Source organism: Salarias fasciatus, chromosome 14 (genome assembly GCF_902148845.1).
Source record: "Salarias fasciatus chromosome 14, fSalaFa1.1, whole genome shotgun sequence".
NCBI lineage: Eukaryota > Metazoa > Chordata > Actinopteri > Blenniiformes > Blenniidae > Salarias > Salarias fasciatus.
The window spans coordinates 748,483-760,709 of NC_043758.1; the positions used below are offsets into that span (position 1 = coordinate 748,483).

General features: G+C 53.9%; 1 protein-coding gene across 1 annotated transcript in view; it reads right to left on the reverse strand.

Moving 5' to 3' along the window:
* Positions 1–364: 364 nt before the first annotated feature.
* LOC115400960 (leucine-rich repeat and fibronectin type III domain-containing protein 1-like protein) overlaps positions 365–12,227 on the reverse strand; it is a 30,596-nt gene continuing 18,733 nt past the window's right edge. The window contains exons 6-9 of the mRNA XM_030109047.1: positions 11,619–11,831; positions 11,236–11,546; positions 1,220–1,403; positions 365–864 (exon numbers count right to left, since the gene is read on the reverse strand). Coding sequence (XP_029964907.1) covers positions 529–864; positions 1,220–1,403; positions 11,236–11,546; positions 11,619–11,831 — 1,044 coding nt within the window. The 3' untranslated portion in view covers positions 365–528. The remainder of the gene's footprint in view (positions 865–1,219; positions 1,404–11,235; positions 11,547–11,618; positions 11,832–12,227) is intronic.

Below are 12,227 nucleotides of genomic sequence, written 5' to 3' on the forward strand. Positions count from 1 at the left end.
CTGGAGAGATAGAGATCTGTACTGTCTTCGCCACATTGAATTCATTGTGTTACACTAAGTAATTGAAAAAGGTAGAAAGAAAGTGTTTTTGTGATGAAAGAAGAGAGTCGACCCTTTCCTCTGTGGCTCGTTAGAAATCTGCTCTCTGCTGAGAACCACGAGGTTAAAGCAGGTTTCCTGTTAGTGAAGTGGAACGTAAATCTGCTTCACCGAGTCAAGATTCCAAACCCTGTCTACACGATAGCGTGTCCAGAGGAAACAGCCACGCCCAGGCTCTGTTTCCATGACGACGCTGCTCAGAGCCAATCCACACCTAAAGCTTCTGCCGGGACAGGAAGCGCCCGTCTCTGCGGCGGCGACTCACCTGAGACCGGAGCTGCTCCGCGGAGAGACGGCAGTTCGCCTCCAGGCACCAGAAGCAAATTAAAAAAGATCAGAAATAAAAAAAGGGGGGCGGGGAGGTGGAGTATTGTGTTGGACTTTGAGATCGGCGGTTCTGGGGTTTGCTCGACAGTCTCTTCTCGTTCGTTATTGGGAGATGGCGTCGTCGTCGTGGGCGGGGTTTAAGTCCACTACGGTCGTCCCTCGAAGCGAGGCTCCGCCCATCCCGTCCGCCGATGACGAGGGTTGGGAGTTTTTGCTGATGACCCCCGCCGAGGAGGAAGGGGGCGGGGCCAGCGTGTTGGCCCCGCCCCCACCGCCGCCGCCGTTGGTCTGGGAGCAGACGTTGGCGTGGCGAGCGGCGGCCTTCTGCTTGTAGTGGTTGCTGTGCAGCTTGTACTTCATCAGCAGGATGAAGATGAAGACGAGAACCGAGGCCACGATGATTCCCCCGATGATGATGATCATGGTGCCGCCCAGGAACTGCAGGACGGAGGGGGGGGGGGCACAGGTCAGACAGGAAGTACTCTGAGTTCCCACAATTTTTAAGTCTTTTTTAAGCCAGAAAGAAATGAAATCTGTGACTCATCTCAGTGACAAACAGGACGATCCTCTGATCAGCGGTTTTTCTGTGGAGCATCCTGTTACTGATATTCTACTCTGAAGTAACTAGTAACTCCATCCAACTCCTTCATGAGGTAATGTCTTCTCACATCACAGGGAGCAACTCCGATTCAATGTCTTGCTCAAGGTCTTTGGAGTAAGACTTCTTGGACCCCTCTGGGAACTGTCAGACCCCTCTGCGACCCCCCCCCCCGGCCCCCCGGGCCCCACTGACCTGGTCCCGGATGGAGTGGCAGCGGCCGTACTCGGGCTCGGTGCTGAAGGACACGCAGCCCACCAGCTTGGTGCCGGTCAGCGCCGTGATGCCGTCGTCGTAGACGGCCAGGACGCAGAGCTCGTAGTCCCTGGACGAGGCCAGGTCGCTCAGCAGGAAGTACTTGTGGTTGGCGGGAATCATCCTGCAGGGAGACGGACAGGAAGACACTTTCAAAACAAGGCGTCCGGTTTCCTGCTGACAGATTCCAACGGAGAATTCACTCAGTGAGCGGCGACGAAGCAAAACTATAAGAAACCTCCCGGCTGATCAGAGTGAAGCATTGATTCCAACACAGCAACGTCCAGACCCAACCAGTGCTGCCGCTGGCTCTGGGAGCTCGTCTGACAAGCACAACTTTCCTCAGCATGAATTCCCGAGTACCACAGTAACAGTAACATCTGGACAGAGCAGTGGGACACAGTGGAGTCAAAGAGACAGCAGCTCTGCAGCTCTTTCACCAGAACACACTGGGAAGCAGAACAGATGATGTTATAACGGTGTAACTACGATTATTTCTCCTCACCAGGATCATATTCAGCAAACAGAAAGCTCCGAACACACACACACACACACACACACACACACACACACACACACACACACACACACACACACACACACACGCACACACACACACGCCTCCTGGTCTCTTCAGTCCCTCCAGGCAGAGGGAACTCAGTGGGTTAGCATCAAGCATCTCATCTGATTCCCTTTAAAGACACGCTAAGTGTTTGCAGGGGGGATGAAATGTGAATGAAACCTGTGTGTGTGTTCATGTGTGGATGTGTATTAAATTGGGAGTGTGTAACGCAACAGATCAGACGAAAATCACACTTGTTAAATGTCTTTTGGCTTTTAAAGAGTTAAAACAGCTTGATGCGTTCACAGTGACGGCTCCTACAAGCAGCTATGATCACCCATGGTGATCACAGTGCTGCTGAACGTGTGTGCGTGTGTGTGTGTGTGTGCGTGTGTTTGCCCTATATATATTATTCAGGTGTCAGCTGGTGCAGGGTCGCACCTATTTATCAGCAGAACAGAAGAAACCAGACAGGGAATGGAATCATAAACCCCAGGCTGAGCTGCTGGGCAGTGTGTGTGTGTGTGTGTGTGTGTGTGTGTGTGTGTGTGTGTGTGTGTGTGTGTGTGTGTGTGTGTGTGTGTGTGCTTGTGAGAGACAGAGGCAGCAGGTCTATTATGGTGGTGTGTTTTAGAAGTGTTGCAGTGTTCTGGGTCAGACTAATGGCTGAACGAGCGCCAGAGGCTCTCAGTCTCCGTCTCTCAAACACACACACACACACACACACACACACACACACACACACACACACACACACACACACACACACACACAGTCCGTCCATGTGAACACTTCATTTTCATTTCCTGTGTAGCTCCACATTCTTCTGCTGTTCATCTGAGATGTTCACAGTTTTACTCATATCCAGTATGTGAAATTTATGGTCCAGATGGGATCCAGTGGGTCAGTGTTGTGGTCCAGATGGGATCCAGTGGGTCAGTGTTGTGGTCCAGATGGGATCCGGTGGGTCAGTGTTGTGGTCCAGATGGGATCCGGTGGGTCAGTGTTGTGGTCCAGATGGGATCCGGTGGGTCAGTGTTGTGGTCCAGATGGGATCCGGTGGGTCAGTGTTGTGGTCCAGATGGGATCCGGTGGGTCAGTGTTGTGGTCCAGATGGGATCCGGTGGGTCAGTGTTGTGGTCCAGATGGGATCCAGTGGGTCAGTGTTATGGTCCAGATGGGATCCAGTGGGTGTGTCCCTGCTCATAATGAGCACTACACCACCAGAGTGTGCCTGGCTCCTCCTGCTGCACCATGATGAAGTCATCCTCCACCTCGTGGTGAAAACAGACCAAACAGGCTCCGGACTGTTGGAGGACGTAGAGCAGGATCAAAACAAAAAACAGAGTCTGAGACAACACGGGGCTGTCTCTCAATGCTCCTGGCCTGTCCTGTTCTGGACGGAGTCTTGATCCGGGGTGACTGGACATGTGCATGTCCAGAGCAGTGGTTGGGCCTCTGTGTGCAGGCTGTTTAGAGAGGAAAACGGGGGATGATTCTGTCTTCCTTAGCTTCTTATTAACAAACACGCCTCCCTACATCCCCCTCATCTCATGCAGCCTGAGAAGGAAGTGCTCCACGTTCAACGGGCAGGTCCTCCAGTGGAGGCCGGCCCAGCGCTCCGCCCTGCCCAGCGCTCCGCCCTGCCCAGGGCAGCCCGGCAGTCACGAGGTGGGAGGAAGCAGGAAGAGTCTGCAATGAGTGCAGTTTCAATATGTCGGCGTCCGGAGGGCGCTGGTCAGCACGGAGGAGTCAGAGACAAGCAAACACCAGGCAGCAGCTCAGATCAGACTGATGACGGTAACAGCACACACACTAACAATAATGACAAAGAAAAACCTTTAAAAATGTCCCCAACAGATAAAAATGAAATAAAATACATCTAAATTGTGCCTGTGACCTTTGATCGTTCTTTATTTCGGATCATGAATGTTTTGTGGCTCCAGACAGATTTGATTTGGTGGACAGTCGTTAAAATGACTCTTCGGCTGCAGAACTGCTCTGACACATAAACAGACAGAACAAAATGCAAGTTTTACGATTTCACCTGAAGACGCTGTGTGGACAGGCCAGAGGGAGGAGAGGGACGAGAGTCCACCGGATTAGTGTTTTATCCCGATGAATCAACAATCAGTCCCTGTCACATGTGTTCTATCGATGGAGAACCTGCTCTGACTGTCAAGGAGGAAACCTCCTGGAGGGTGGAGCCCCCACCAGGCCCTGAGTCGGTGCTTCATCTCCCAGCCTTCAGGAAAGACACAGAGTGAAGCTGGGATCTGACACAAGTTTTAGTCTGGCTGTGAAACCTTCATGAGTTTTCAGAGGGAGGGAAACACTCGGCTAACTGATGCCCCCGTCACGCCAACCGGCTGCCATGAGACGTGGACATGATGGGTCGTGGCTGCTCCGCTAATCAATAGAGTGAAAATCTCATTTTCAAAGACAGCCTGGACTTCAGAAAGGTCAGCAGCAGAAGAAATGACCGGACGACGGCGGCGCAGAAACAGAATGCAACTGGAAGCTGGTCAGAGACAGACGTCACTGAGGCGTCCCAACAACGGTTCGCTCACCGTCCAGGAGACACAACCAACAGAGAGAGGAAACACGAGGGTCTCTGAGTGAAGGAGGGAGGTCTCTCAGGTGTTTGCACCCTGGGACCAGGTCAGCGCCACCACTGATGTTCAAAGAACACCCGATCCAGCTGTGCTTCCCTCTGGAGCCCCCTGGTGGTGGGCAAGCATCAGTGACACAGCAAACTGGGCTGGTCTGAGTCATGTGACAGTGATGGACCACTAGAGACCAGGAGCAGCTCAGGAGGACCACTGCAGACCAGGAGCAGCTCAGGAGGACCACTGCAGACCAGGAGCATCTCAGGAGGACCACTGGAGACCAGGAGCAGCTCAGGAGGACCAGACTCGTCACGCCGATGAGCAGAGACCCTCAGACACCTGTCGAGGTGTGTGTTGAGGCTGCCGGTGTGTGTGGGGGCTCAGTTGACGTGGCGGACGGCGAGTCACGGACCAGCCGGCAGAACCGACGGAGGGCATCAGTAGTGGAACAGGTGAGAACGGGGCTGTCATGTCCTCCACCTCAGCCGTCACATAGGGGCAGCATTGCCCAGTTCCTCCTCCTTCCCCCTCCCTTTCTGTTCCTCAGGTGTGTGTGTGTCTTGGTTTTTTTTTGGCGAAGCGGCTGGTCCAGTTCAGTCATCTGATGAGCTTCAGCTGTGGCAGAGTGGCCTGATCACCTGCACCTGGTCTTCCCCCGGTTTAACCAGGCTGGGGGAGCCACTCGATGCCGGACTGTCTTTTCGCCACGTCTGTAGCCGTCTCCGTCCTGCCTGCAGCCGTCTGGGGAAACAACTCGGGAGCTCAGCTCACAGCCAGCTCTCCAGACCGCTTCCGTGACCCACCTTGACCGCCCATCGCTCTGCTCGACAACCTCTGGGAACCTTCCTCTCCTCTGCGGCTCTACGGGGAACTCTGTGAAGCTCTTCTGTTGGACTACTGGTGGAGTGTAGCTCCAGCCTTGAAGTTCTGTGAATAACCGCCATCTTAACCTGCCAACCTGCTCCTGCTTGCTTTCCTGCGCTTGAGCCTCAGATCCACGCCCCGTAACAGGGGCGGCCACTTCGTACAGCGCCTGCTGAGGATGAGGCCATGGGGTCAGGGGTCAGGAGATAATGGTGTCAGGTGTATGAGTGGGTGGAGACAACTCAGTGTCTTCACACCGGCTCCTCAGAGTTCTGGGACTCAGACTGGACCCCCCTGGACCCCGCTGGGTGAAAAACCTTCAATGAAATGATGCAGACTCAGCACAGAGGAGCAGCTCAGTGACCTCTGACCTCTGACCTGCTGAGTGTTCACTGATGGTTCCATCATCGTCTCAAAGCAGCTCATCCGAGAACCAGAACAAGAAGGGGGGCGGGGGGCGGGGGGGCTGGGGGGCGGGGCTACAGCAGTCAGCGTGAAGCCAACGGTTGGAGGTGCCGGAGGGCCTCCTCCACCCAGAACCCGGAGATCAGGCTGAAACGGGGCTAAAAGCTGAGGACACCTTCGAAGACTCATCGGTGCTCCTTCCACATGCATCACGACACTCAACATGCACAGGGACCATGTTGCTAGGCAACGGAGGAGACGGGGGGACGGGGGACGGAGGTGGCTGAGTGGCGGATGAGTCTCCAGTGGTCACTTCAATTCAAGGGCTGAGAGGCTGCAGTCCTGACACACACACACACACACACACACACACACACACACACACACACACACACACACACACACGGGGTCATCATGCTGAAGCCTGGTTTATATTTCACACATCAAAGCTCCTCTGCAGAACTCTGCATCAGCAAACACCAACCCCCCCCCCCAAACCCCCCTCCACCCTCCACCACCCGGGATTAAGCATTGTTTGCTTGCTTGGGCGTCACACTGTGAAGCTGCTTGACTCTCCTGGATGCTCCTCGCGTGCAGCGCCCAGATTTAAGTGTGGAGAGTAAAGTGGTGACAGGAGGAGCTGGAGGTGAGTGGTGGCTGCTGTACTGACTCTATCCTCTGGGTCTGAGTGAAAGAGTGAACCGTTCACTGTAAACGAGTGAAAGAGTGGAGCACCAATCTGTCGTCCCTCATATTCCTGCTCCATCAGCTCCTTCTTTCTTTCATGTTGGCTTTTTCGGGCTCTCTGGAATTCCCCAGGGGAGGACTCCACCCTCATCCTATCTTCCTCCGTTCTCCGAACGCTCTGAAGGTGGTTCAGGCGAGCCCAGAGTGCAGGACCCGGCAGAACATCATGTGATCATAAAGTTCTGTCAGCAGGATGTTGGTGATTTGTGGATCGTCTGCTGGTTTCCCTCCGCCGAGCCTCTAGAGCTCTGCGTGTCAGGAGGTGGGCGTGGCCAAACCAGCACAGGATGGATGCTAGAGTCAGACCGGGGCTCTGCAGCCGTCAGGCCCAGCCCAGGACCGGCTCCAGCCGGAGCAGCAAAACATTTCACCGAGGCCAACAGTGTTTTCAGAGGCTTCAGTCGCAGCGTAGGATGGGAAACATTTCTGTCTGTCAGCTGCTGTTTCTGTTTTGACTCCAGCAGCTTCATCCTTCTTTTCAGCGTTTTCAGACCAGCTGGACATTTAGACCAGAAGCACTGGACTGCTGCTGGAGGGCTAGAGATGAAGCATCGCTCCACAGTTAACAGCAAGAAAGATGGACACTGAATAACTCAATAAGGCAGGACAACAACTACACATTAAAGCTCGAGTCAAAGTTTTGAAAGAGAGAGGTTTTTTTAATCCAGCATCTCGAGGTTCCGCCGTCCCTCTGGTTTCGTGAGCGACCAAGCCACGCCCCTTTAATTGTGCTCGCGCATTACCTGAGGGGTGAAAATGAGAGCCTCCAGTCCTACAGCATCCTCCATGCTTAGCTGTTTACGGTGGATGTTCAGCAGACAGTGGATATATCCGAGGTAAGCGCAAAGTCTCTCTGGCTGCGCCACACGTTGATTGACAGCATGACAAGGCGGAAGCTCAAAATCTATTGGCTGAAGCTGACGGCGCTTTCTCGGATAACATGGGGGTCTATGAGACGAAGGCAGAGCTCATAAATACATTTTTATGTTGCTTTATGCTAATATTATATCATAGTATCGAACCAGACTAACACATTTAAAGGGATACTTCAACATTTTGGCAAATTGGCCCATTTAGCGCAATTCCTTAGTCATTTCAAACAGCATGCTTACTTTTTTTGTGAGGGCGAGCTATTGTTTATTCAGAGGTGAGTCGGGGAAGGTTTTCGGGACGGACACAATGGAAGTGGATGGTATTTTTGTTCCCCCTCGTCAAACTCATGAAATACAAAATCCAACAACCCCAAAACACTTTGGTAGACACGTTATAATCTGCACATTCACTACGCTGTGGAACACCAACAAATAATATTGTAGCGTTACGACACCTAAGCAAATACTGGGAATTACTTTTTCTTTTGAAATCACTACACCTAGACGCCATGTTTAGTAAGTAGTTCCGTTTTAGCAATCTTCGCACAAACAACTCAATCTGGTAATTTTGCATTAATATTTCACAGCGTAGTGAATGTGCGGATTATAACGTGTCCACCAAAGTCTTTTAGGGTTGTTGGATTTTGTATTTGATGCGTTTGACAAGGGGAACCAAAAATACCATTCACTTCCATTGTGTCCGTCCCGAAAACCTTCCCCGACTCACCTCTGGATAAACGACAGCTCGCCCTCACAAAAAAAGCAAGTACACTGTTCGAAATGACTAAGGAATTGCGCTAAATGGGCCAATTTGCCAAAATGTTGAAGTATCCCTTTAAGCTCTGTTAAAAAATGATACATACGTTGGAAACGAACGGAAACTCCGGACACGAACTTTAATGCTTAACCTCCACTAATATAAGAGCAGAGAGGATGAAATCAGAAAAACAGCAAACATTATTCACAGGCAGGAGTTGTAGCTGTTATGGCCGCAGGAAGGGAGAACATTTTCACTATTTCATCTCTTTTAGAATTAGATTTACTTGTGTTTTTATATTTGTCCCCCTTTTTAAACAGGGGGACCACCACCCCGGTCTGCCAATCCAGAGGCACCGTCCCCGACCGCCACGCGATGTTGCAGAGACGTGTCAACCAAGACAGTCCCTGCACATCCAGAGACTTAAGGTACTCAGGCCGAATCTCGTCCACCCCCGGTGCCTTGCCACCGAGGAGCTTGCCAACCACCTCAGTGACTTCAGCTTGGGTGATGGACGAGTCCACCTCTGAGACCTCAGCTTCTGCTTCCTCCATGGAAGACGTGGCGATGGGATTGAGGAGGTCCTCAAAGTATTCCTTCCACCGTCCAACAATATCCCCAGTTGAGGTCAGCAGCTCCCCACCTCCACTGTAAACAGTGTTGGCGGAGACCTGCTTTCCCCTCCTGAGGCGCCGGACGGTTTGCCAGAATTTCTTCGAGGCCGACCGATAGTCCTCCTCCATGGCCTCCCCGAACTCCTCCCAGACCCGAGTTTTTGCCTCCACAACTGCTCAGGCTGCAGTTCGCTTGGCCTGCCGGTACCCGTCAGCTGCTTCGGGAGTCCCATGAGACAGCAAGGCTCGATAGGACTCCTTCTTCAGCTTGACGGCAGCCCTTACTTCCGGTGTGCACCACCGGGTTCGGGGGTTGCAGCCACGACAGGCACCGGAGACCTTACGACGACAGCTCCGAGTAGCTGCTTCGACAATGGAGGTGGAGAACATGGTCCACTCGGACTCAATGTCCCCAGCCTCCCTCGGGACATGAGAGAAGCTCTCCCGGAGGTGGGAGTTGAAAGCCATGCTGACAGAGGGTTCCGCCAGACGTTCCCAGCAGACCCTCACAACACGTTTGGGTCTGCCAAGTCTGTCCGGTTTCCTCCTCCGCCAGCGAATCCAACTCACCACCAGGTGGTGATCGGTCGACAGCTCTGCCCCTCTCTTCACCCGAGTGTCCAAAACACGCGGCCGGAGGTCAGATGACACGACAACAAAGTTGATCATCGACCTCCGACCTAGGGTGTCCTGGTGCCAAGTGCACTTATGGACACCCCTGTGCTCGAACATGGTGTTCGTTATGGACAAACTGTGACTAGCACAGAAGTCCAATAACAGAACACCACTCGGGTTCAGATCGGGGAGGCCGTGCGATCCAATCACCCCCTTCCAGGTCTCACTGTCACTGCCCACGTGGGCGTTGAAGTCCCCCAGTAGAACAATGGAGTCCCCAGTCGGAGCACTGTCCAGCACCCCTCCCAGGGACTCCAAGAAGGCCGGGTACTCTACACTGCTGTTCGGCCCGTAAGCCGAGACAACAGTGAGGCACCTATCCCCGACCCGAAGGCGCAGAAAGGGGACCGGAGGGTGTGCTCCAACTATAGGGGGATTACACTCCTCAGCCTCCCCGGGAAAGTCTATTCCAGGGTACTGGAGAGGAGGATCCGACCGATAGTCGAACCTCGGATCCAGGAGGAACAATGCGGTTTTCGTCCTGGTCGTGGAACAGTGGACCAGCTCTATACCCTCCATAGGGTGCTTGAGGGTTCGTGGGAGTTTGCCCAACCAGTCCACATGTTTTTTGTGGATTTGGAGAAGGCATTCGACCGTGTCCCTCGTGGTGTCTTGTGGGGGGTGCTCCGGGAATACGGAGTCCGGGGCCCCTTGTTAAGGGCCGTCCGGTCTTTGTATGACCGGAGTAGGAGTCTGGTCCGCATTGCCGGCAGTAAGTCGGACCTGTTCCCGGTGCATGTTGGACTCCGGCAGGGCTGCCCTTTGTCACCGGTTCTGTTCATAATCTTCATGGACAGAATTTCTAGGTGCAGCCAGGGGCCGGAGGGGGTCCGGTTCGGGAACCACAGGATTTCATCTCTGCTTTTTGCAGATGATGTTGTCCTGTTGGCTTCATCGAACCCGGACCTACAGCATGCACTGGGGCGGTTCGCAGCCGAGTGTGAAGCGGCAGGGATGAGGATCAGCACCTCCAAATCCGAGGCCATGGTCCTCGACCAGAGGAAGGTGGCTTGCCCCCCTCCAGGTTGGTGGAGAGACCCTAGCCCAAGTGGAGGAGTTCAAGTATCTTGGGGTCTTGTTCACGAGTGGGGGACGGATGGAGCGTGAGATTGACAGGCGGATCGGTGCAGCGGCTGCAGTGATGCAGTCGTTGTATCGGTCCGTCGTGGTGAAGAAGGAGCTGAGCCGAAAGGCGAAGCTCTCGATTTACCGGTCAATCTACGTTCCCACCCTCACCTATGGTCATGAGCTTTGGGTCATGACCGAAAGGACAAGATCCCGGATACAAGCGGCCGAAATGAGCTTCCTCCGTAGGGTGGCTGGGCGCTCCCTTAGAGATAGGGTGAGGAGCTCAGTCACCAGGGAGGAGCTCGCGACCCGGCCCCGGATAAGCGGTAGAAAATGGATGGATGGATTTATATTTGTCGTATTTTTAAGCATTTGTTGAATTTTAGAGATTCTTGTCATTTTAGCATATTAACTATTTTAGCTTGTTTTTTCAATAAGTCATTTTGAAAATGACTTCAGAATCAGAAACAGGTTTATTGCGAAGTACAGCAAGTAGCCTATGAGAGGAATTTGTTTTGGCGGTAGTGCAAACAGAGACAAAAGAAGGCAGAAGTAATGACTGTCATGAAGTGTTTATGGACGGCTCTCACATCACCGCAGCGCTCCACAGACCGGCTTCCAGACGGCAGGAAACCAAACGCTTCCTGTCACGTCTCTCAGAAACAGAAGCATCAATCAGACACGACGAGGCCACACACACACACACACACACACACACACACACACACACACACACACACACACACACACACACACACACACACACACGCTGCCTGCTCCTACCGGTAGATGAGGATGTCGTCGGTGGAGCTGTTGTACTGGATCTGGTACATGCGGACTCCGGGGATGTGGTTCTGCGGCGGCCACCGGATGGTCGCCGAGCTGGACGTGGTGTCCGACACGGAGACCCTCTGCTGGTCGGACCGGGCCTGGCCGCCGCTCACGTTGGACTTGATGGAGGTGGGGATGTCTGAGGGTCCCGGGTCCGGGTCCAGTTTGGGGTCGAAGTGCGGCGACGGGTTGACGACCAACTCAACGGGTGCTGTGGCCTCGCCGGCAGCGTTCGACGCGATACAGGTGAACTTTCCCGAGTCCTGAAACCACCGCAGGGACCCGCTTCAGCGCCGAACTCGCCGCCCACACCGGGATCCAGAGGCGGGCCTTACCTTGACGGAGGCCTTGAGGATGTCCAGCGAGCCGTTCTCGTAGCAGACGGTCCTGGAGGTGTTCCCGATCAGCTTCCCGTCCGGACTGACCCAGTGGGTGGACGGCTCCGGGTCCCCGATGGACTTGCAGCGCAGGCTGACTTCCTGACCCTCCATCACGAACATCTTGGAGGTGTGGCGGGTGATCATCGGCGGCTCGCACACGAACTCCTCCTGTTGGGGCACGAAGCAGTCGTCACTGGCGAGCAACACCCGAGACACAGGAGACCACCGACACACTCCCCCGGAACCAGAACCGGCCCCGAAACCCAGACCGTTTAACATCCAGACCGTTTATAATCCCTCCAGTGAGCTGTGCCGAGAACAGGCTGTTTCTGTGTCGATAATCCCCCTTCCCCCCTGCAGCTAGCGGGTCCACCCGTGTTTTCGACCCGCTAACAATCAGCTAAAAGACTCTTTTTCCTCCGCCTGCACACCCGGGTCTAGCTGCCTGCTGGCGAGCCGCGTCGCTGCGTTTTCCCGCGCTGATAGTGTCCCACGTTGATGACATCATCAGCGCGACGGAGCACAACGAAAGTAAACAATGCAGCGGAACGCAGTCCCCGTTAC